Source organism: Ochotona curzoniae, unplaced genomic scaffold (genome assembly GCF_017591425.1).
Source record: "Ochotona curzoniae isolate NIBS_2020 unplaced genomic scaffold, NIBS_Ocur_1.0 scaffold_4505, whole genome shotgun sequence".
Classification (NCBI taxonomy): domain Eukaryota; kingdom Metazoa; phylum Chordata; class Mammalia; order Lagomorpha; family Ochotonidae; genus Ochotona; species Ochotona curzoniae.
Genome location: NW_024467118.1, coordinates 5,890,760 through 5,913,917, shown reverse-complemented (window position 1 = coordinate 5,913,917; position 23,158 = coordinate 5,890,760). Strand labels below are relative to the sequence as shown.

Sequence of the window (23,158 nt, the reverse complement as noted above, 5' to 3'; positions counted from 1 at the left end):
AACATATCAGAAAATGAATGATAGATGCTTTATGAATTTGGTATTTAAAGAACATTACTTAAACTCTTAGAGTTTCAATTCACATCAACAATTGTGATTGGCCCTTTTGTGGCTATACTGAATCGTGGAGCTAATATAAATACATTTTTTATTGAAGCAGTTTAAATAGTACAGGCTGAATCAGTAATATATGTGCTGTGCAATAACTTAACTCTTCATATTAAAGTCATGGCAAGGTATAGCAGGTCAAATTATCTACTTGGGCTCATTTTTATTTCCCAGTTTGTCTTTTGGCAAAACAAACACATTAAATACTTACAACCTTGAGATTGGTATTCAAAGCTTTGAATATTAAGAAAAATTAGATATTCTACAAGTATGGTAAACTTTTTTCTGATGCTTTGGAAAAATATGAATAAACATTGATTGCAAGCAATATTAAGAGATTTTATTAAAGGCAGCCCTTATAAATGTGTGAGAACACATCCTCTCTATTAGCATTTCTTTTTGTCCTCCCATTTATGTGGAGAATAAGGAAGTGTGTATAATTTATTACTGGTAAGGAGCTGTACGAATGGGCTTTCTCATATTTCCCCCTTGGAAGCCATTAGATAATCTGTTTTTGTAATACTGAGTCAAACATTTAGTTTAATATTCTTTTTCAGAACAGACCACATAATCATAGGATTATTAGACATCTCATAATTTTTAGAGGTGTCTTAAATGCATGCACGTTTATTTCTGTGCTGAGTTTCCTAAAGTTACGATCTTTAATTCTTGTTCTCAAAAGCAAACAAACAAAAAAAATGTTACCCAAGATACACATAAAACATGCATTAAAGGAGTTCCTACTCTATGCTTTTTTTTATTATCCCTCTACCTTACCACCCACCAGTGTTGTGGATTTAAGAGAGGCGACATAATTGAGTAAGTAAATTACCAAAACCCAAGGCAGCTGCTGCAGACACCTAGCAACAGGCTGTAGCTTGGTTCTAATGTTCTCGTATTAGCACATGAAAACAGGCAGAGAGCGGGCTCTTCGTGACGCCTTGCTTTATGGGGGCACAATAAATTCCTTTTGTTGACCTTGCTGCAAACTCAATGGTGTTTTTGTGCAGTGTTGAATTAAGAGATATCAAAAGTCATGGATTGAAGGGTTATCCGGAGTATTTAAGGGACGTGTAAGTAGGTAGTAATGAACCCCCAGCACGGCCAACTCTGCTCCTCTGGATGCAAAAGTACCAGTTATCCAACATTTCAAACTGACAGCTTGTAAATGTAAATTTTATTAAATGCACAGCAATAAAAATTTGTAGGTTTCTGTCACTTTGAATTTTAGTGGCTCACAACGAGGCCTCCAGCCTTTTAAATCGCAGCAGGTAAAGGCAGAGCTCTCACACTGAGCATTGCTAACGGGGACCCTTAGGTTTCACTATGTGCATTGACTCGCATAATACTCTTTGCAGGACTAAAGAATGGATGTGTTATGTCACTAACAGGCCTGCATTTTCCATTGCTTTTACATTGCAGTTCACAAAATGTTTCTCGCACAACCTTAGGGAGAAACAGAGTGCAGGGGGCAGGGGAGAGAGATTGCAAAGAAAGTGAAGAGATGAAGAAATTCAGAGGGCAGCAAGAAATGGTAGCATACGGCATTTCACAATATAAATCAATTTGTACGTTAAAAAAATTAGTCAAGCTCTTTTTCATGCAGATCGTGGAAACTCGGAACACTCATAATAATAATAACACAAAATAAGCATAGTGAAAAAATATTAGGGGTGGGGGAGGAATAACAGTGATTAAGCATACCATAAAATATTTTTAACTATAAAAAAATCTAAATGTGCATATATAAAGTCTCAGTTTATTGGCTAGATGCTAATTGTTTTTCGTTAAAGGAAAGTTCAATGCTAAACTTACAGAGCAAGCATTTCAGATGTTCTAACCTGGCTCAGAACAGAAGCGTTTCATTTCTGTATTTACCTTTTAGAGAAGGAGTTTCAATGGATACCTGACAAATGTCCCAGTTGAGACATAGCAATTGAATATGTAGCTTGTCCAGTCCTATTACTTTACCTTGTTGAATATTATGGCTCTAAGTGACTTTTCTGATGAGACCTATGAGAAAGCATTTGGCCACCTGCACTTGTTAAATACCCTTCTGGCACTTTTTCTGAAGAGGTGAAGTATTACCCTGTGTTTTGGCCACATTCCAGTTCGGGCTAATGGCATTCGTCCTCTCCAAGTTGCCCTTACAGTTTTAATTGGATTTGACCCTTTTATTCACTTATAGGAGCCTTCTCCCTAAAACAGTCCCATTTCTGGCCACAAGAGAGAGAGGACGACCCTCCTTTCTTCGGTCACATTGCTGGAGGAGATTGCAATGTCCTGAGCATTACGGCGGGCCTGGCAGCACCGTGCAAGTTGTCACAGGACTTCAGACAGCATTGGATCATTACGGACAGTATTTGGTATGTTGCTTAGGATCTTCCTTTCTAAGACTTTGCATTTAGGGAACTTAGGGGATGGCATGAGACAACTATTCCAACTGCACACTTAACAGCTTGCTTTTAAAATGATGGAAATCAAAGCTGCCTTAGAGTAATTTATACATGGTTAAGGATTACAGCTACCAGGATGATAATCACAGTGAGGGGTACAACTTCCTCTCCACATTAAAGTCGCAGTCCTGGCTCAGAGACCTGGGAGGGCCACCTGACGTCTCTTTGGCGCTTTCTGTGATTGCTACATCTACTGAACTGAAACTCGAGCTAAGTGTGGAAGATGTATTTGTCAAACAGTTATTACATTTTACTCCATGGACGTGTTTAAGTGTGAGAGGCAGCCATTTTTGAGGCTATTTCTATTCCTGGTTACTTGCCTGTCACTTCAGGTTGAATCTGCTCCAAGATCACTTCCTGTCTTGTCATAGTTGCTGTGATCACCTGCCCCCTCCTTCCACAGGTGCTGTGTTTCAGACTCAACCAACCTGGCATCAGAAATAGTGAGAGGAGGGGTGGCAGGTGGCACAGGAAGTTGAGCTATCACTTGTGATGCTGGAATCCCATATTGTAGGGCCAGGTTCTCTGATTTCGATCCAGTTTCCTGATAATGCACCTCGGAAGGCAGCAGAAAATGAACCAAGTACTTGGGTCTTAACATCCACGTGCAAGAACAGCATGGAGTCTGGAGCCACTGGAGGAGCCACTGCAACGCCAAAGCGCCTTACACAATGGGCCAATCTAGACCTTGTAGAAATAGCGGAGGTCTCGTTAATAAAGCCTCTGAAAAGATCCTTGGGCTCAGTCTGTTTTCAGAGCAGGGGTAGGATACAACTCTTCCTTATTCAGGTTCCTAGCTAGGGCCTCCATAGCAGGAGTGAGATTAACAAGAGGAAATAATTAGAAATCTATTCAAGTGTATATCTCATACATACATGGTATACATTCATAGAGGAGAGGTGGCTAGAATTTGGGCTTAAATGTCCTCTTTAGGACAGACAAAGGGAAAAGAAGATGGAGGGCTAGGTTGCAGGACCTACCAGCATGAGCTGGAACTGGGCACAGACCAGGCCAAGCCAGGCCAGGCTACAGCACTCGCTGGCGAATGCTGAAGTGAGATGGACCATGCCAGATTGGGCCACAGCACCCACCAGCACAAGCAAGAACCTGGGTGGGGGTTGTAAGCCTAGTGGGGGAGTACTGGAGACTCCCCTGCTGGGCCATTGCTCTGCTGGTGACCATGAGGGCTGGGATTAGGGGCAGATCAAGTTGAACAGGGCTACAACACCTGTTGGCCTGCAAATGAACTGGGTTATGGGGAGAGCCAGGCTGGGCTAGCTGACTGTATCCATGGTACAGACATGAGTCAGAGTACGGGCAAGCTGGTTGGGCTTTGCTGCTGCAACAGCAGCTGGCAAGTACTGGGACTGGGGTAAGTCCTGCCAAGCTGGTCTGCAGAGCCACCTGGAGAGTGCAAGATCTAGAGCAGGGAGTGGGTCCAGTGGGGAGGCAGTGGGCACCTCTCTGATATGTTGCAACTCCCACTGGTGAGCTTGAGAACCAAGACCAGGGGTGGGCCTGGCTGGACAGGCAGTGGCACCTGCAGGCATGAATGTGGGCTGCAGGGTGGAGTAAGTTGGGTTGAGTTAAGCTTCAAAGCCCAATGATGTATACGAGATCTGAATGGGATGTGGGACAGACTGGACCAGTCTACTGTACATGCTGGCAGGCACAGGAAGCAGAGCTGGGGGCCAGTCCAATGGGAAGCACTGTGACTGTTCTGCAGCTCCCCCTGCTGTATGTGAGGGCTGAGCGTATGTGGGCAGGGCTGGGCTGGGTCGCAGCACCCATGGATTTGCATAGGAAGGAGAGCAAAACAAATTGATCAACTACCCCAGCGAAGCTTGACAGCAAACTTCTGGGTGAATAAGACTCTGAGGTGGACTATGTTGGCTAATTGACCTTGGAAGGATTTGCTCCTTGTAGCAGCAGTATCAAGAGCATCTCAGAAAGATCGAAACCACTTGACCAAGTCCTCAGAACATGTTCCACAATGGGAACCCTGGACTGACACTGGGTGGCTGCTCCCCATTCCTCTTGTAGCCCCCTTCCCCCACCCCCGGCCTCAGATACAGGAAGAAGAAAAAGAAAATGTGCAAACAATGGTCTCACCCACTTCCCCCCAATCCTCGACACTTCCCACCCTGATCAACTATGTAAACATCACCAAAAATAAAACTAAAAAGAAACAAACAAATGAACAGTAGAAGAAATTCCAAGTGTTTGGGTCTCTGCCACCTATGTGGGAGATCTGGCTCCTGGCTTCAGCCTGGTCCAGCCCTGGCAGCTGCCGCCATCTGGGGAACGGACCAGTGGATGGAAGATCTCTCTCCTTGTCCCTCTTCGTCTCTTCCTGTAACTCTTTTGACATAAAGAAATGTTAAAAATAAAAGCAAAAACAAAACAACAAGAAGAGACTATTGCTTATTTGTTCACTCATATATGTGTGGAATATCAACAGTCTTCTTAAAATGTGCTTATATATTTGTTTATTTAGTGGAGGGAGAGAGTTGTCCCCTACTTGCTAGCTCACTCCCTGGATGGCCACAGCCTCCTGGCTGGTTCAGGCTGAAGCCAGAAGCCAGGGCTTCACCCAGACTGCCCTGGGGGAGGCAGGCTTGAGACACCACCTGCTGTCTACCCGGGTATTGTACATCCGCAGGAAGCTGGACCTGGAGGATGAGCTGGGACTTAAGCCAGGTTCTGTGGCATCTGAGTGCTAAGCCAACATTTGCCCCTGTGTGAGTTTTTGGTAGTTCCTTGTGCACATGTAATACATTTATATACATTTATAGGCCCTGCAAATATCCTTTCCCATTTGTATTATCTTTCCACTCTCTTTAAGGTCTGTTTTGACAAACAGATATTCTTGGTATAATGCAGTTTCTTTTATCACATTACTTATTCACTTACAGTTCATGTTTTTTATATTCAGTTTATGAGATATTTAATTCTCCTGAGGTTGTGAAAATTTTTTTTTCTATATTAGGTCTTAAATTTTTATAGTTTTGCTATTCATGTTGAAGTCTTTATCTCATAGTTGATAATATATGGTGTGAGGCAGAAGCAGAATCCCCCTTTTTTGGTTGGAATTGCCAGGTGATTTTTTTGTCCCCCAAATCTAGTTTTCATCCTAGCGATTAACAATGTTTCCTTAGTGATTAGATTTCGATATATAAAAGAACTATATCAGACTTCTACGAGTTGTTCCACTGGATACTTTTCAACTATTTATCAATAAAACATCAACTTCCCCCTCTTAATAATATCTATTTGTTTTATCTTTAAAAAAAAATGTTTGCTTATTTTCAATCTACTTGAAAGGCACACATTCAGAGGTCATCTGTTTGTGGGTTTACTCCCCACGTGTCTGCAACAGCCAGAAGCCGGAACTCCACGGGGTCCGCTGCACAGGCGGCAGGGATCCAAGTATTTAGACCAATATCAATGGCCTCCCAGAGATCAAGCTAGAAGGAAGCTGGATTAGAAGCCAGGCACTCCAGGCAGCGGCTTCACCTGCAGCGCCTCAGTGCCAGCTCAGACTGCTTTCTTATTATTGTTTTAATTGGAAAGGCAGGTCTATAGAGAGAAGACAATATACAGAGAAAGATCTTCCATTTGCTGATCTACTCCCCAAGTGGCTGAGGTGGCTGGAGGTGAGCTCATCTAAAGCCAGGAGCCAGGAGTCCACACAGGTGCAGGGTCCCAAGGCTTTTGGGCCATCCTTGACTGTTTTCCCAGGCCACGAGTAGGGAACTGGAAGGGAAGTGGAGCAGTGAGGATATGACTGCTGCCCATATGGGATCCCAGTGGATGCAAGATGAGGATTTAGCCAGCAGGCTACCGTGATGGGCTCGCCTGCTCCGATTTTTATAGTGGAAAACAGTGACAGGTGCCGGCATGGGTTTCAGTTAGTGTCCCATTTGGTCCACTTGTGTTCCAGCTCCTTGTTGATGACCTGGGAAAAACCATGAAAGATAATGGCCCAAACACCTGGGTCCACACAGGAGCCCCAGATGAAGCTCTTGGCTGCTGCCTGACTCAGCCCTGGTCCTTACATCATTTGGAGAATGAACCTTCACATGCAAAATTTCACATTTCTCTCTCTTTCTTTTTAGCTCTGGTTTTCAAGTAAAGAAATAAACTGTGTATAAAAAAAATAGAGATGATTGTAAACAATCTTTTTTTTTAAAGATTTATTTGTTTTTATTGGAAAGTCATTTACATAGAGAAGGAGAGACAGAGAGAAAGAACTTCCATCTGTTGGTTCACTCCCCAAATGGCCACAAACATCTTGAGCTGAGCTGATCCGAAGCCAGGAGCCAGGAGCTTCTTCCAGGTCTCCCATGTGGGTGCAGGGCTCCAAGGGTTTTGGGCTGTCCTCCCAGGCCTCAAGCAGGGAGCAGGATTGGAAGTGGAGCAGCTGGAACACAAACCAGTGCCGATATGGGATTCTGGCACATGCAAGGTGAGAACTTCAGCCACCATGCTACCACGCTGGGCCCTGTAAACAGTCTTGCTGGTTTCTCCCTAATTTAGGAATGCTTGAGGTTTCAGTGTGGTGTTTACTGAGTTCTTTGAGAGGTGTCTTTTTTTTTTTTAATAGAACCAGATTAAGGAAGTTTCTTCCTCGATTCCTAAGAATTTTGTGTTTTTCTTCCTTCCTTAAATGTGAAATTTTGTTGAACGTAATTTTAGTCTCTATATCTCTTATTTTAATGACCAGGCTGATATTATTTCAGCAACAATTGATATAACATACTGTATGAATAACAGTAATGGGAAAGATCTTTAGTAAAAATGTTTGATCAAATTTACTTGTTGCCACCGCCCAGCAGCAGTGACACTAAAAGGACGAGGCTCGCTCTTGAGGGTCCGGGAAAAGCCAGAACCAGACCCCTCACTGCCAAAAGTGGCTGTGTTTCTCCGCTGCTCCTGTCCCCATTGGTCTAAGCTTTCCTTCCCCGCTTCTCCAGCCCTGTTTCCGCCACCCTCCTACCCGTTCTTCCTCCCGTACTTTATGCTGCACTTCTCCGTTCTTGTCCCTGTACTGCTCTTACTGCTTCTAGACCGCTTTTGTATCCCTCTGCCCGCTCTTGTCCATTCTCGTACGCCTTAGCTTTTCCACCCGAAGAGCTAAACCCTTCTTCCCTGCTCTGCTGCCCCGTTCTTCCCGTACTTTCTCATAGCTGTCGTTGTTTTTCGCCTAGCTTTTACTGGCTAGTTTTATGGCATTCTCCACCAATCACTTCTCCCCGTGGGTCCACTTGGTGCCATCTGATAGGCCAGTAGCAATGACATAATCACAGCGGGGGCATTCACCTATCCCCATGACTTCCTGTTTACCTGCTGGCGAGACCAACCCTGCCTCCTGGCCCTGGGCCAGCCGCCATCTTGCAACAGCCCTTCCCAATCCCAGGAGCGGCTTTAGCACCCCACTTATTTGATAAAATTTAGCATTTATTTAGAACTAGGAGGACTTTTTAATGTGTGTGTTTGTGTATTTTAAGGTACAATTATTTCCTTAAGGATGAGATAAAAGATATAATCTTTTCTAAATAGTCTGTACCTTAACTTCAATCTGACAAATAATTTTGCACTTACAATTACTTCCCTGAGGATGGTCTTATCTGCAAAATCTCTAATAATGTGGCTTCACTACTGACCTGCGACTGTTCACTAGCTAAGAGATTGGGGTAAGCCTGTTGTTGTCTCATAGAGGGTGAAGCCTCCATCGTGCCGCTGACAGCACATCTGAGTTTATCCCAGATGCTCCACTTCTGATCACTCCAGCTTCCTGCTAATGGCTTAGGAAAAACATTGGAAAATGGCCCAAGTCCTTAGGCCTCTGCCACCTGTATGAGGCCTGGATGAAGTTCTTGGCTCCTGGCTTAGTCTGAGGCATTATGGCCATTTGTGGAGTAAACCCATAGACAGAAGATTCTGCCTGTAGTTCTTTCAAACCAAGTAGTTAATTTTTATTTTGTTTTGTTCTAGAAAATTAAGTGGGTGCCCGTGGACGGTGACAGAGCAGGTGAATCTGCTGCCTGCATTGCCTTTGTCCCTCTGAGTGCCAGTCGAGTCCCTGCTGTTCATCTTCTGATGCAGCTCCCTGCTAAAGGTTGAGAAAGCAGTGAGAACAGGTCTTGGGTCCCCACTACCCATGTGGGAGACCTGAAGAAATGAAGCTCCTGGCTCCATGGCCATTTGTGGAGTGAACCTTCGTCTCTACCTTCCTCTCTGTGCTGCTGACTTCCAAATAAAGAAAGGAAACTAGGTGTATTGTGCAACAAATAGAATATAATTTTTGAGATTTCTAGACTGGGTTTTCAATTGCCTTCGCCCCCTGAGAGCATGAGTCCTCAGCAAGGCGTCTTCACACGCCCACACGGCCTCACGCACCCCTGGCATTTACTAACAAGAGCACTGAGCGTGGAGGGCTGGCCCTGGCCGGGAGAGGTCCCTTAGCTTAGCACGCCCTGCAGTGGAGCTCAGAGATGGCTGTTTTCCCTCAAGTCCTTCAGCTGTGACCTGAACTACTGGAGTTCAGTTTCAACATAATTGCTGCCCGGCAAGGAGTCCCTTCTGGAAACCAGCTGCTTGATCAGGGATCCATTTATCAGGGGCTTATGACTCCACACATTTTTCTAGACTGTTGTGGCCATTTAAAGAGGAGAGAAAGAGGAGTCTGGGGAACTAATTAGGAAGGAGTGGCTCCCCTCTGAGCCTTGACCTTCACCCCTTCTGTGGAGGTATGGATTGACTTTACTTAAGTAAGGAAAGAACATAAAGAGTTGGCAAAAATGCTTTGTGGTATGACTCTTAGCAAGTAATGAATTGGCCAGAGAGAGAGAGAGAGAAAGGGGAGAAACACACACAAGAAAAACACCAAATACTATAAAAATAGCAAATAACTGTATCATTACTACATATGTTCTTATTTTGTACTTTTCTGTTTGTGGTAAAAAATTTGCTTTGATTATACTCAGAAGTAACAAAATGTAAGGTGAAAAAATGTGTTTTAGTTTTTGGGAGGCTAGATGTTTTCACAATGAATGTAAACATCATTTTCTATTATTTTGCGTGGCATAGTGTGTGTGTGATCTGTATAACATCTTTTATTCTAGAAAATCCCAGGACGTCATTCTTTGGAGTATTGCCTCTCCTCTCTCCTGGTTTTGCCATCTCCAGCCATGTTACTCCTTCTATCCTAGTCTCCAGGTTTCCGAATTCCTCTTCTATTTTTTTAAAACATCCTGATTGTTTGGTTACATTTTATTAAGTAAACTCAGGGGAAAATACAACGGAAGTTCAAATGAACAAAAACAAGAAACGCTTGCAAATCCTTCTGTAGTTTAAAGAGTTTCTCTAAGTTGATCTTAGTATTCTCTTTTTAAAGAAAGATTTCTTTGTTTGTAAGGCAGAGTTACGAAGAGAGGGTAGGAGAGGTAGAAAGAGTCATTTTTCTATCTGCTGCAATTTCTACCGCAGCCAGGGCTGGTCATGCTGAAGCCAGGAGCCAGGAGCTTCTTCCAGGTCTCCTGTGTGGGTTCTGGGGCCCAAGCATGTGGGCCATCTCGGCTGCTCTCCCAAGTGCATTAGCAGCTGCGTGAACAGGGCACCCATATGGGATGCTAGCATCATGGGGGTGGCTTAACTCATTATGCCCAGATGCTGGCCTCAATGTTCTTGTGAGGTGCTTGCTCTTACTTCCGCTTTATGGGTAATATTACCAATGTCCACCCAAAAGGCATATAACTTACTATATAAGTAGATCAGAATTTAAATGTACATTTATGACTGTTATTATATTCATATGTTACTCTCACACACCTTTAAATAAATTTTTGTGAGCATGCCCTGAGGTGATTAAAATGAATGTGTTTTGTTCCACTTAACAGACATTGAATTTGGAAAAAAAATTTAATTAAGGCTCAGCCATTGATAATTTGTTGTAGTTCCTGAGTAGACAACAATGGGTATTCCAAAAAAAATTGCTTACTCAGTTTCATTTGCTTGAAAGACAGAGTCATAGAAAGAGAGAAACAAACAAACAATTAGGGACCATCCATCTGCTGGTTCACTTCCTGCACAGCCACAGCAGCTTGAAAGGGCTGGACCAGGCTGAAGCCAGGAGCCAGCAGCGGAGGCGGGGACCCAAGGAACTAGAAAAACACTTTATTTGTAAAAGAAGTGTATGTATTCATCAAATGAAACCATAATTCATCTCTCATGCCCTACACCACGAACCAGTAAGAATCTTTAGAGAAATAAAATCAGTGGGGTGTGCATTTGTGCTCACAGGCCCGTGAGTGTGTGCAAAGAAAGCCAGATTGAGTTTAAAGAAGGGGTCACGTGATGAGGGGTGCTGCCGGGTCGGGCACTTCAGGGCACTTCTACATCCTTGAGGAGGAATTTTTTCTTCTTCAGGTAATCTCAGTTTAAAAAAATTAACAATCACAACACATGCAGAATGAATCCTCAGCTTGGTGTAGACAGGGCTAGCATCAATGTTTTTGTTATACTTCTTTAATTTGTTTTTTTTAAAAAAAGATTCACTAACCTTACATTTATATATGTCTTATTAGGAAGTTTACTCTCTCTCCTTTCACAAAAGGTATGTGAAAAATATTGGCCCCCCCTGAGTTCACCACGTGGCTTGTCCCTGTGTTAACGTTTCACAGACAAGCTTATCCGGATGCATTCTACTGCGCTTAATGGAAAATCAATATGGATTTTGTGTTGCAGTAAGCAATATCTGTATTGTTAACCAGCTCTATTATAGAGACATGGAAATAAAATCCAGGGGATGTGTGACTCTTTTCAGGTCACACATAAACCTGGAGAGGAAGCAGAAGGCAGAGCTGTCCGCGGTGAGGCTGCTGCTCGAGCCACCAGGTTAGAGGAGTTTTCTTCTCGTGTTATTTCAGTAATTCTAATGATAGCATTGAGAAAGCTTCCCTTACCGGAATCCAAGCAGGTGGCAGTGAAGAGTCTGACCTCCACACAGACACGAAGAAATGGAGGCCTTTTGCATTCAAGCCATCCTGTAATCATGATTTATATTTGAAAATCAGTTTCTTAATGCCATCTTGAGACTTTTTCCGCTCTTGAATTTTTAAACTTATTAAAATATTTTTATTGCAAAGTCAGATATACAGAGAAGAGAAGAAACAGAGAGAAAGATCTTCCATCTGTTGATGCATTCCTCAAGTGGCTCCAACAGCTGGAGCTGCGCCGATCCAAAGCCAGGAGCCAGGAGCCAGGAGCCTCTTCTGGGTCTCCCATGTGGTTGCAGGAACCCAAGCACTTGGGCCATCCTCGGCTGCTTTCGCAGGCCGCAAGCAGGGAGCTGGATGGGAAACAGGGCTGCTGGGATTAAAACTGGTGCCCATATGAGTTCCCAGTGCAGTCACTAAACCATCATGTGGGGACCTTAAGTTTTAAAGAAATGTTTTGGAAATCGTATTTTATGTAACATCAGTTCTATAGGATATTAGTGTAAAGGGTTCTTGGTTTGAAAAATTCCAAACTTACTTCATTAAAAAAAAAATCCTCTTTTCTGAAATCGGTGAAGCTATGTCTGTTTTTGCATTTCGCATGAAAAGCAGTTCATGGATCCCAACACAATCATTGTTGAAAAATACCATACCAAGGTTAGGAGAAAATTTTGTTTAGTGTCTTATTTCTCTAATGTCTGAAATCCAAATTTAATCTGATAGACAAACTGCAAACCCAGAAGCTGCTGCTCTGCATCTTCACAGATACACGAGTTGGCAACACAGGAGAGCTGTCCAAAGTGTCCCAAGGGATCAAATCAAGGAGACCAACTTGGAATCTGGAAAGGCGGAGTTTGCCTAAGATCACCACATTCTCTTTGCTGGGTCTCCGACATTTGGAGGTAATTCACTCTCTAAAAGCTCCCGCTATTAAGCTTCTAATAATATTTTGCATCGGATCCACACCTCCTGCTTTCCCCAGCTCTTGCCCGCGTGTGCCTGGAGCTGCCCACGGCCGCCTCGCGGGCGCGCCGCACTAGCTCTGGTTTGCACAGCTGTAGGGGCGATGTGTGTGTGCACTCTCCCGCTCCACCATTTTTGGTTTTGTCTGGAGCAATGCTTTCGGAGTCAATGGAGCACATCCCCAGGCAATGAGGCACAACTGCCGACAGCTGGGAAACTGCGGCCCACAAACCAGCCTGGGTTCTGTTACAGGCAAGGGTGGTTTTTTTTTTTTTTCCTTTTCAAACAAAGGCTTTCAGATGATTAGAAGGTTAACAGGTTTTCTATGTATTAGCGAGCTATAGCAATCACCTGGCAAAGTTCTCCTCCGCTCACCGTGAAAAGGACTGTTGGTAAGTATTTGTCTTTTGTGATGGCTCACTTACTTCCCACCCTAGTTGTCTAATTTCAAATCAAATTTATGCTCTCTGTAAAAGAAGGTATGCAATATCAAGATGTGTAACATGGAAAGGGATCATTCTTTGTAATCTCATTGCTACTAATAGCTACCTACGCTCAATTCATATTTTCTCCTAGATTTAATATTGCAGTGCATTTCTTCAACATCTGTGTACATATGCATGACTCAAATATAAGTAAGACACTCTTAGAGAAAATTGCATATATTTGAACTCGGTGCTTTAGTGAATTTAAGATGGTAAATACATCTGTAGGAGCGCCACCCAAGTCAAAACCCAGGACGTGTCCAGACCTCCAGAAATAACAACTCTGTTGACCTCCAATAAATACAGCTGGCATTATGGCACACCCTGTTCAGCTACTGCTTGCAATGCCAGTGTCCCATATGGTCATTGGTTCAAGTCCCAGGTGCTTCCCTTGCAATTCAGTTCCCTGATGTTGAACCTGGAAAGGCAGCAGCAAAGGGCTCAGGTGCTTGGGCCCCTGATATTCATGTGGGGACCGAGCTGGAGTTCCTGGTTCCTGACAAATCGGGACGTGAACCAGTGGATGGAGATTCTTCTTCTGTCACTCCTCCCCATTCTCCACATCTGACTCTGCCTTACTAATAAATCAACCTCAGCAAAACGTCAGACAAATCGATTCATAAAGGATGCTTTCCTTCGTATGCAGCTTCTTTCATTCAACTTGATGAAATTCTTTTATATTGTGACATAACAATGAGTTCATTTTCTTTGTTGTATAATATTTCATTGTGTGGATATGCTACAACTCAACAATGACAGACATTAGGATAATCCTGCTGCGAACATTCTTGGGCATATCTTTGGATGTACTTCAGCTAGCTAGGTATTAAGAAATGAAATTCCTGGATTATATGATTATACAATATATACATTAAGCTTTGCAAGGTTATAACAAAAGTTTTCCAAAGTGATCACCGCAATTTATTTTCTTATCTTTAGCACAGTAGATGTTTAATAGCTCTACAGCTTCTCTCGCACGTGGCAGTGATGGCCTCTGTGATTTTAGCCATTCTAAGTGGGCGTGTAGTGATATCTCATTGTAGTTTTCATTTTATCTGATTAGTAATTAACTTACAAAACTTTTCATGTTACTGACTGTTTTACAAAGTGACAATTTAAGCTTCATGCCCAACAGTCTACTAGCTTATCTGTGCCAATTCCTTTTTTTTTTTTTTAAAGAATAATTTATTTTTATTTGAAAGGCAGAATTTCAGAAACAGAGAGACCTTCCATCCAGTGTTCATTCTTCAATGGCCACAAAGGCCTGGGCTAGACCAGTCTGAAGCCATGAGCCTGGCGCTTTTCCTGGGCTTCCCACATCAGTACAGGATATCAAGGACTTGACTCAAGCCCTCTGCTTTTCTAGGCCAACAGCGGGCTGGCAAGCAGAACCAGAAGTAGAGCAAGTGGGCCTCAAGCAAGTGGCTGCATGGGATAGCAGTGCTGAAGGCACTCTGCACGTCATGGAACCAGTCCCTTCGTCAGTTTCTAATGGAGACAGATGAACTTTCCAATTCCAGGTTCAAGTCCCTTGTAAAATACATGCACTGAAAAAACCTTTTTCCATTCTGAGGTGTTCATTGTTATTCATAGGTGTATTTTGATAAACAGAATTAGAATTTTTCTTTTCTTTTAAATATGTATTTATTGTGGCTGGCATGGTGGTATAGCAAGCGAATTCTCTAACTGTGGTGCTGGCATCTCATATGGATGCCAATTTGTGTCCCAAACGTTCCATTTCTGATCCAGCTTCCTGTTTTCTGGCTTGGGAAAGTTGTGCAGGATGGTCCAAGGCTTTGGGCCTCTGCACCCATGTGGGAGAAACCCTCCCCCCTCCCCAAAAAAGCCCACCACTTTTGGCTCCTGCCTTAGGATGGGCTCAGCTTTGGCAGATTGGAGCCATTTGGGGAGTAAATCAGTAGATTGAAAATCTCTCTTTTTCTCTCCCTCCCATTCTAACTCCAATTTTCAAGTAAAATAAGTAAATCTTTTTTCTTTTAAACCTGCTTATTGGGCCCAGTATGATTATGCTATCGGTTAATCCTCCGCTCCCAAGTGCTGTGATTCTGTACAGTGCCACTTCACGTCCAAGGTACTCCACTTCCCTTCCAGCTCCTTGCTTACGGCCTGGGAAAGCAGTGGAAGATGGCCCAAAGTCCTAGGATTCCGCATTCACACGGTAGACCTGGAAGAAACTCCTGGCTCCTGACTTGGAATCAGCTCAGCTCTGGTTGTTGCAGCCATTTGGGGAGTGACACAGTGGATGGAAGATCTTTTTCTTTGCCTCTCCTTTTGCCTGTAAATCTGCCTGAATCTTTTTAAAACATCTTTTTATCTTGAAAGGCAGAGCAATAGAGGTGGTGGAAGATGAGAGAGCGGGTAGGACCATGACACAGAGAGAGAGAAGTTGAAAAGGAGAGAGAGATCTTCCATCTGCTGCTTCACTTTCCAAATGGCTGCAGTGGGTGGGACCGGGCTAGGCTGAAGCCAGGAGCTTCTTTGCAGGCTCCTGCATGGGTGCTGGGCCCCACGGACTTGGGCCATCTGTCACTGCTTTCTCAAGTGCATTATCAGGGAGAAAGATCAGCACTCCACAATGCACACATGGTGCCAGTGCTGCATCTCTTGGCCTCACCCACTGTGCTGCCACAGCTGGTTCAGTGTTGGCTGTTGCATGTGCATCTCCTAGCTGATGGCTATGTCTCCTAAGGGATTGTTTCCTAACTTTATGCAATCTTTCAATGGAATCATTTTAGTGTAATCTTCTTGATATTCTCGTTTATGCTGAACCTTTGTGTCTATACCAAAATCAGGGAAGTGTCTCTTTAAAATACTTGTTTTCCTAGTTTTAAGTGATTAATTCAACTGGAATGAATGTTGTTTATGATGAAATATAGAATTCTGATTTCTTTTTCTTTTTTTTTTTTTGTTTGTCAGATGATCTTTCATTAAAATATTTTCTCTTCTTAGCTAGCTGGGCATTCCACTGCACTACTGTTGGTGTTGTGAGGGTGGCAGCCACCCACGTTGCAGCCCACTGACTGGGCAGTCCCCAGAATCTCTTTGATGGCTCCAGAAAGTTCTCTGGCTAAGGATTGGTGGCGCATCTGCCGGGCAATGTTGACAGTTTCATCAAATGTGATGTTCCCACTGTGTTTGATGTTCTTCTGCTTCTTGCGGTCCCTGGGCAGCTCCTTGAGGGCCTTGATGATCAGGGCAGAGGCCGACGGCAACACCTTGACCTGTGCCTGTCAGTTCTGGATAGTCAGTTTCACCGTGATCCACAGGCCCTTCCAGTCCCCTGTGACACTGGCAATGTGACCTCCCCCCTTCTTTGGAGACAGACCCAGGGGGCCAATCTGGGGGGCCAGGAGGACGTGGCACCTACCTCGCCGCCGGTGCACTGCAGGCACACGACTTTAATCTCATTGGGGTTGAACTTGGGTACATGGTGGAGGCTCCTGCTGTCAGGTGAACCTAGATTTGGGACAACTGAAGAAAGTTGCACTGTGGCCTCCTCTGAGTCAAAAACCAATAGCAGAATTCTAATTTCATTTCTTTTCTCCACATAGTTTTCAGTTATCACTCTTACTATACACATCATCATGTGTCAAAATTCCACCTATGGAAAAGGTTAGTTTTTGGTTTTCTATGTTGTTACAGTGGCCAATATGTCCATCTCTGTATCAATACTGTGTCGTGTTTTTTCTCTCAAAAATTTACTAATTTTACTGTGAAATCCAGAGTTATAAAGAGAGACACACAGGGGGAAGTATCTTCAATCTTCTGGTTTACTCCCCAAATGGTCACACTGGTCAGAGCTAGTTATCTCCGGAGCTGGGAGCCAGGAGCTTCTTTCACGTCTCCCATGGGGTGCAGGGGCCCAGTGCTCTCCCAGGCTGTCAGTAAAAAGCTGGTTCGGAAGTAGAGCAATTGGGACTCGAACCAGTACCCATACAGTACCGGCCTTACGTGTTATCTTGGCATAGTTCTTGACATTTGGTAGTATTAATTCCTTAACCTTATTCAAGAATACTTTGGTTATTCTTGGATCTTTGCTTCTCATATGTACCATTTCAAATCCTATAAAAAATCTTGTCAGATTTGCATTATCTCTAAGTTATCTGATAAAACTGACATATTTGCATCCTTTTCCTAGTCAAAGACAAGGTGCAACTTTTCATTTCCTAGATGTCTCTCCAGGTGTTTATTTCAATAATACTCTAATGTTTCCTCATGAAATACACCTATTTATTTTGAGTTGACATCTTAGGGATTGTGTGCTGTATTTGTGATCATAAAAAGTATATTTTAGAAATATTTTGTCTACCAGTGGTCCCTTCAATGCTGGTTTCCTCTCTGCTTTGCCTGGCTCTTCTTCATGGGGAAGCTTAGCATCATTCGGGAGGTTTTGGCCAAAAGTGAGCTTAACATATTTGGGCAGAAATGTCATTTTTCATAATGTTGAACAAAATAATATGTGAACAACTGAGATTTCAGTCAGGGCCACTACATGTAATAGTGAGACACTAGTAGTAAAATCAGAGCAGGAAGATGTTTAAAGGGGAACAGGTGACTGCCGGCTCACCCATCTGAAGGCTACACATTGCATATGAAAGATTTTTTTTGAGAGGTCAGTGTTATTAATGAAAAGATTTTATTTACTTTTATTGGAAAGGCAGATTCATAGAGAGGAGTGACAGAAAGATCTTCCATACACTGATTCAATCCCTTAAGTGGCTACAATGATTAGAGCTGAGCTGATCCCAAGCCAAGAGCCAGGAGCTTCTTCTGGGTATCCCACATGGGTGAAGGGTCCTAAAGTGCTTTGGACCATCCTCTGCTCCTTTCCCAGGCCATAAAGAGGGAGCTGGAAGTTGAACAGCCGGTATACAAAGGGGTACCCACAAGGGATCCTGGTGCATGCAAGGCGAAGACTTCAGTCACCAAGCTGTCACACCAGGCTCGGCAGTGCTATTTGTAAAGACGTTTCCTTGAGAGGAGTGGTGGAGAGTTCTAGCAAGCATTATTTGTAATGCTTCCAAACTAGAAACACCTGTGTGCATGTTAATGAATCAGTGTCAATGTCTTTCCTTAGAATGGAGAGCTCTTGCTTTACTCGAGAAGACATGACTAAAACCACTAGCTGTAATGTATAGTGACAAACTTGGACTTATTATCACTAGATTTAAAAAAAAATATGTCTACGAAAGGCAGAGTTAGAGCAAGTGATGTGCCAATCTTCCTGGGCTGCTTTGCTCCCCAAATGGCTGCGATGGGCTATCCTGGGCCAGGCATGTGCCTAGGCTGCCTGTCGGTCTCCCCTGTGGGTGGGAAGGGTCCAGGGCCAGGGTTCTCTTCTGCTGCCCTCCCAGGTGCATTAGCAGGGAACTAGTGGGAAGCAGGGATGCTAGCCTTAAAGGCAACATCACGACCCGCTGTGTCACAGTGCTGGCCCTGTTGATCATCCTGACAGATACATATGTCCTTACACAGTCCGTGAAAGTTTCAACTCGAATGTGGGTTATTCGAATCATTCAAATGCAGTTATAGGACCGCCACATAGGAATGCTGGGAAAGATTTTAATTTCTTGAAATGGTTTTCTTTCTTCTCTGAACTTTGGGGTCATTATTTTGAAGGCGACTGGAAGCCATTGCTTGAGTTAGTGACTGCGTTATCGGCACTGTGACTGAGATCTCCCAGACGCTCCTCTTGATCAGCTCTGTTCCTCTTCACAGAGTCAGAGTTCCGCACTGGGCGCACTCAAGGCCGACACTGTCCACACAGAGGAAGAGATTTTTCCATGCAGTTGACAAAACTGGCTCTAAAATCTCCAGATTCTGATTTTCAGACAGACACTTGCCGCAGATGGGTCACTAAAATAATGTAACTAGGTTTTTTGGTAAATGTTTTATATAGTAACATTGTCCTAAGGTTATACGCAAATTAAGAATCAATGCTTCCGTCATAGTGCTCATCTCAGAAACTGATGATGGTAATGACACTTTCCCCTCTAGATTTCCCTTCATCTTAAACCACACACAAAGTCAGCCCTGTGATTTTAACTAAATTTAGCATTTGGCCAAAGTTGTTACACTCAGTTGGGATGCTTTTTGTTTGCAAGTAAAGGAATAATATCAGTAAAGTGGCTTAGCATTTCTCCCGACAAGAAAAAACCTACAAATGGGCTGAAGTTGACCCTGGCAATTCGAAATACCCTTTTCTTGCCCAGTTACAACAACGGAAGGCCACCTTTGGCATCTCTCCCCCAACTCCCTTTTCTCTTTTAATTGAGGACATTTTTTCCCCAAATATTTTCCAAAGAACATCATCTTTTGTGTCACTGGTCATCTGGGCCACAGCATCAAAGTAGCAAAAAGGTATTAACTCCTCTCATTGACAAGAAGGATAAAATTTGTCTTCAAACTAACCATTATAAAGGTCTTTACAGAACAAATCCAGTGATGCAGAAAGATGTCAGTGGTGGTGGGAACGAGGAACAATTTGGGGACTTTGTTCCTTAAGCACAGGGGAGCAAAGGGAGGCTCCACATAAGAAAGCAGTTGGGGCCAGGTGTTTGGCACAGAGGTTGAGACATTGTTCAGGGAGCTTCATGCCGCGCCGAGCCCTGCCCCAGTCTGGATTCCTGTGTTCTGCAGATGGGCACCCTGGAAAGCTGGGTCCCTGCCAGCCATTTGGGAGACCCTGATGGAGTGTTCAGGGCTTTTGGCTTTGCCCACTCAGCTCGTGCCATCTGGGGAATGAACCACTAGGTGTGTGATCTATTTGTCTGCTAAGTAACTTAAAAATAAATAGGCATAAAAAAGCAAGCTGGAAACGTGGCTAGAAAGCAGTAACATTTCCCGGGTGGACGACCCTCTAATGACAATGATCACGCTGGTCGAGGTGACATGCCAGGCACTGTGCTATGTATTTACACGTCAGATTATTTCACAGCCCACCCAGGAAGCCGCGGGTCTGTTTTTAGAACGGCAGTGCTGCAGTGACGGGCACTGCTCCCTGAACTCTTATCCCGTTCCAATTCCCAGTGTTTCCAGGCCTACTACCTCCCAGCTAAGTGCTTGGAGAGTTGAGCTGCTTCATCTGTGAAAGGCAGCACTCCACTTCCGCGAGGTGCTAATGCCAGGGAGACGATGCGCAGGGACAAACAGCAGGTCTGCATTTTCGCCGTGGAGTTTCTCTCACCACATTGTACTTTTCAGTCACCTGTCTTCGCTCCGAGAATAAGATTCTCCAAAGCAGTCGTTCTCAAAGCTTTTTTGTTGTTGTTTTTGGCTCCAGGATCCCTTTTTTCAAAAGTTACGTGGGCTCTGAGTTTATTTGTATGCAGTTTATGTATGTAAGTATGTATGTAGCGAAGCTAAAACTGAGAAACGCTTGAAACAGCAACAAGCACTCGCCCTCTAAGCTGTGGCGTTGTCAAACGCCTGTATCCCCCCGGAAAAATGTACCCTGGTGAGGACACGAACGTGGACAAGGCAAACGGGCCACGAGCACCCAGGACTGACCTCCTCGGGACCCCCACTTGGAGGGTGCTGCCGTGGGGCACAGCTCCTGCCCCGGGAGCCGGCGCTCAGCGCGGGGACAGGCTGGAGGGGCGAGGGCGCAGAGCCGGACCACACGGCTGAGCGGCCGGGCGTCCCGAGCCCACCGAGCCCCGAGAGCGTCCAGGCCGCCTCTCCACCGACTCTCGGCTTCCATGGCAACCGGGCGCGCGTCCTGACGTCACCCTGACGTCGCCCGGCCACCCTTTCGGACCAACCCATCGGCTCAGGGAGCTTCTGGAGCGGGGGAATCGAGGGACCGTGAAATGAAAAGGCCGCCGAGCTCCTTAGATTCCCTTTTAGCTACTTATTTTGAAGGACACACTTCCTTTTTCCTTTTAGCAAAGGGCCCCTGCGGGGGCGTCTCGTCGTCCTCGCTCCGACGCCCCCGCGTCTCCCCGTCTCCCCCTCTGTCCCGGGATGGTCCGGCCCGCCGGGGGGGCGGGGGGAAGCTGCCGTCCCGGCCGGCTGGCGCGGGCACGCGGGCGCGCGCCCGACGTGACGCGCGGGGGGCGTGGCCCGGGCCGAGGGGCGGGGAGGCGGGCAACATGGCGCCCGGGGAGTGACTGCCCTGATCCCTCCGGCGGCTTCCTGGACGGCCGGGCCGGGAGTCCAGCCCCCGCGCTGTCCTTACCTCCCCTTCTCCGCCCCTGGGGGCCTCCTCCTTCCCTTCCTCGTCGCACCTCGGGGGACGGGGGGAGGGGGCGGGCCTGGTTCCTGGGACGCCATGTCCGACTCTGAGGAGGAGAGCCAGGACCGGCAACTGAAACTCGTCGTGCTGGGGGACGGCACCTCCGGGAAGGTCAGTCCTCGAGCGGGCCCGCGGGCCCGGCGCCCCGCAGCCTGCTCCCTGCCGCCCGCCCGGCGGGGCCCCGAGTGCTGCGAGCCCCGGGGCCGCTGGGCCTGGTGGTGGCCTGAGGCCGGACTCCCCAGTGCGCGCTGTCCAGCTCCTCACACCCCGGAAAAGAAAATAAAATTAAAAAAAAAAAAAAAAAAAGAAATGGAAAAGGCAGTTCCCAGCGTCCAGCCCGGATCGCGGCCTCGCTTCCTCTGGACTGGATGGCGACCTCGCCTCCTCCTGGGAGCCGTCCAGCCCCTGTCCTCGGGGGACCTGCCGGCTAGTGCCAGGGCATCCTACCTCCTCCTCCTGCACTTTGCTGCTCCCCTCCCTCTCCCGCGACGGACGGCCCTCCTGCGGCCCCGTTGCCCCGGGACGCATCCCCGAGCTGGGCTCTGCAACCGGGTTCCCTGCGGGCGAGCACCGAGGGCTCCCGGCACTTAGCGCGCGGGTCAGCGGAGGGCAGATGGCTCAGCTATTTGTGCGTCATCTGGGAGATGAGTATTGATAGGGGTCACCGCCAAGGGCGAAATGTGAAAATACACATTCAGGGTGGAAATACACACAGAGCTTTTAGAACTCAGGAACACCCGAGTTGCTGATTTAGTGTCATACCTGTTCATCATCTCTGACCACCCCCGTCCCCGTCCTCCCCAGCACACACACAGCACCTGGCAGGCCAGCGTTGAAGGCAGTGGGCTGGGTGTTGCGGGGCAGAGCTGCCAACTTCTCCTCGTGGGGGATGAATGGATGAATGCGTGTGCAACGCCTGCAATGCCATGACCATGGCCCAAGACCTCCCCTGGCTCTCACAGGGGCCTGGGGCGCCTGCACACCTGTCGCTCGGTCGGAGGCGCCAGCCCTGCCGGTCTTCTGTTCCCGCGTGGGCTGGTGTCTGTGCTTACAGCTTCAAATTCCCGAGAAAGCTGCCACTCCTGTGGGAGTATGCTGTTAGCCTCTGGCCTCCTGGGTACAGCCTACCCTGCCGCGTGCTTTTGAACGTGCTTGCAAGGCGAGAACTTGAGGTCACCGAGTTTTTGTGCACAAAAAACGTTTTGGAAGAGCAGATTATTACGTGATATTTAATATCTTCAATGAAAGTCATGACCCTAAGTCATCACTTAGGGTCTTTTGAGGACCACCTAAATCTGATTGTGGCATTTGGTAACTGGCTTGTTTCTAATTTAAAAATGGTAACGGTTCATATCACATTGATGTGTTTAAGAAAGCCCAACAGTTGCCCATTATCCCCCATGTTTCTGTAGTTCTTTACACGATTGTTCATTTTTCTCCCAGTATTTATCTGCTGCAGATGCATTAGTTGAGCTTTGTGAATTATTTTGCATCCAGGCTTTTGTCTACACGATCATGCATGTTTTTCTCCTTGTTGCTAATTTAGTATTGAATAATCGTGATTTTTATCTCTGCGATTCTAATTTTTTTTTTTTGTATTGCAAAGAATACTTGTTCTGTTTTTGTGGTACTCTGACTTCATCTTAATTAAATACGCTTCTTCGGAAGCGTCCCAGCTTTTTCTGTCAGGAACTTTCCATGTGAGTATCTGGAACTTAGCTGTGCTTTTTCCCCACCTCCTGTTCAGCCTGCTAATTATTGGCAGCTGCCAACATTGCTTTGCTGTCTGCTGTCCTTTTCTGTTAGGAACTCAGTCTCTCTCATCGCTGTTTGTATTCTGAGCTGACGCTGGCTCAGTTGTTTTAGCGTTAGTTTTTCCTGCTGTCTCTC

At 45.6% G+C, this 23,158-nt stretch overlaps 1 protein-coding gene and 1 pseudogene across 2 annotated transcripts in view; one reads left to right on the top strand and one right to left on the bottom strand.

Moving 5' to 3' along the window:
- Window positions 1–15,945: 15,945 nt before the first annotated feature.
- Window positions 15,946–21,127, bottom strand: LOC121146755 (annotated as a pseudogene).
- Window positions 21,124–23,158, top strand: part of RAB28 (RAB28, member RAS oncogene family) — an 89,825-nt gene continuing 87,790 nt past the window's right edge. For both annotated transcript variants that reach the window (XM_040966507.1, XM_040966508.1), the window contains exon 1: window positions 21,124–21,379. In XM_040966507.1, the coding sequence (XP_040822441.1) occupies window positions 21,305–21,379 (75 nt within the window). In that variant the 5' untranslated portion in view covers window positions 21,124–21,304. The remainder of the gene's footprint in view (window positions 21,380–23,158) is intronic.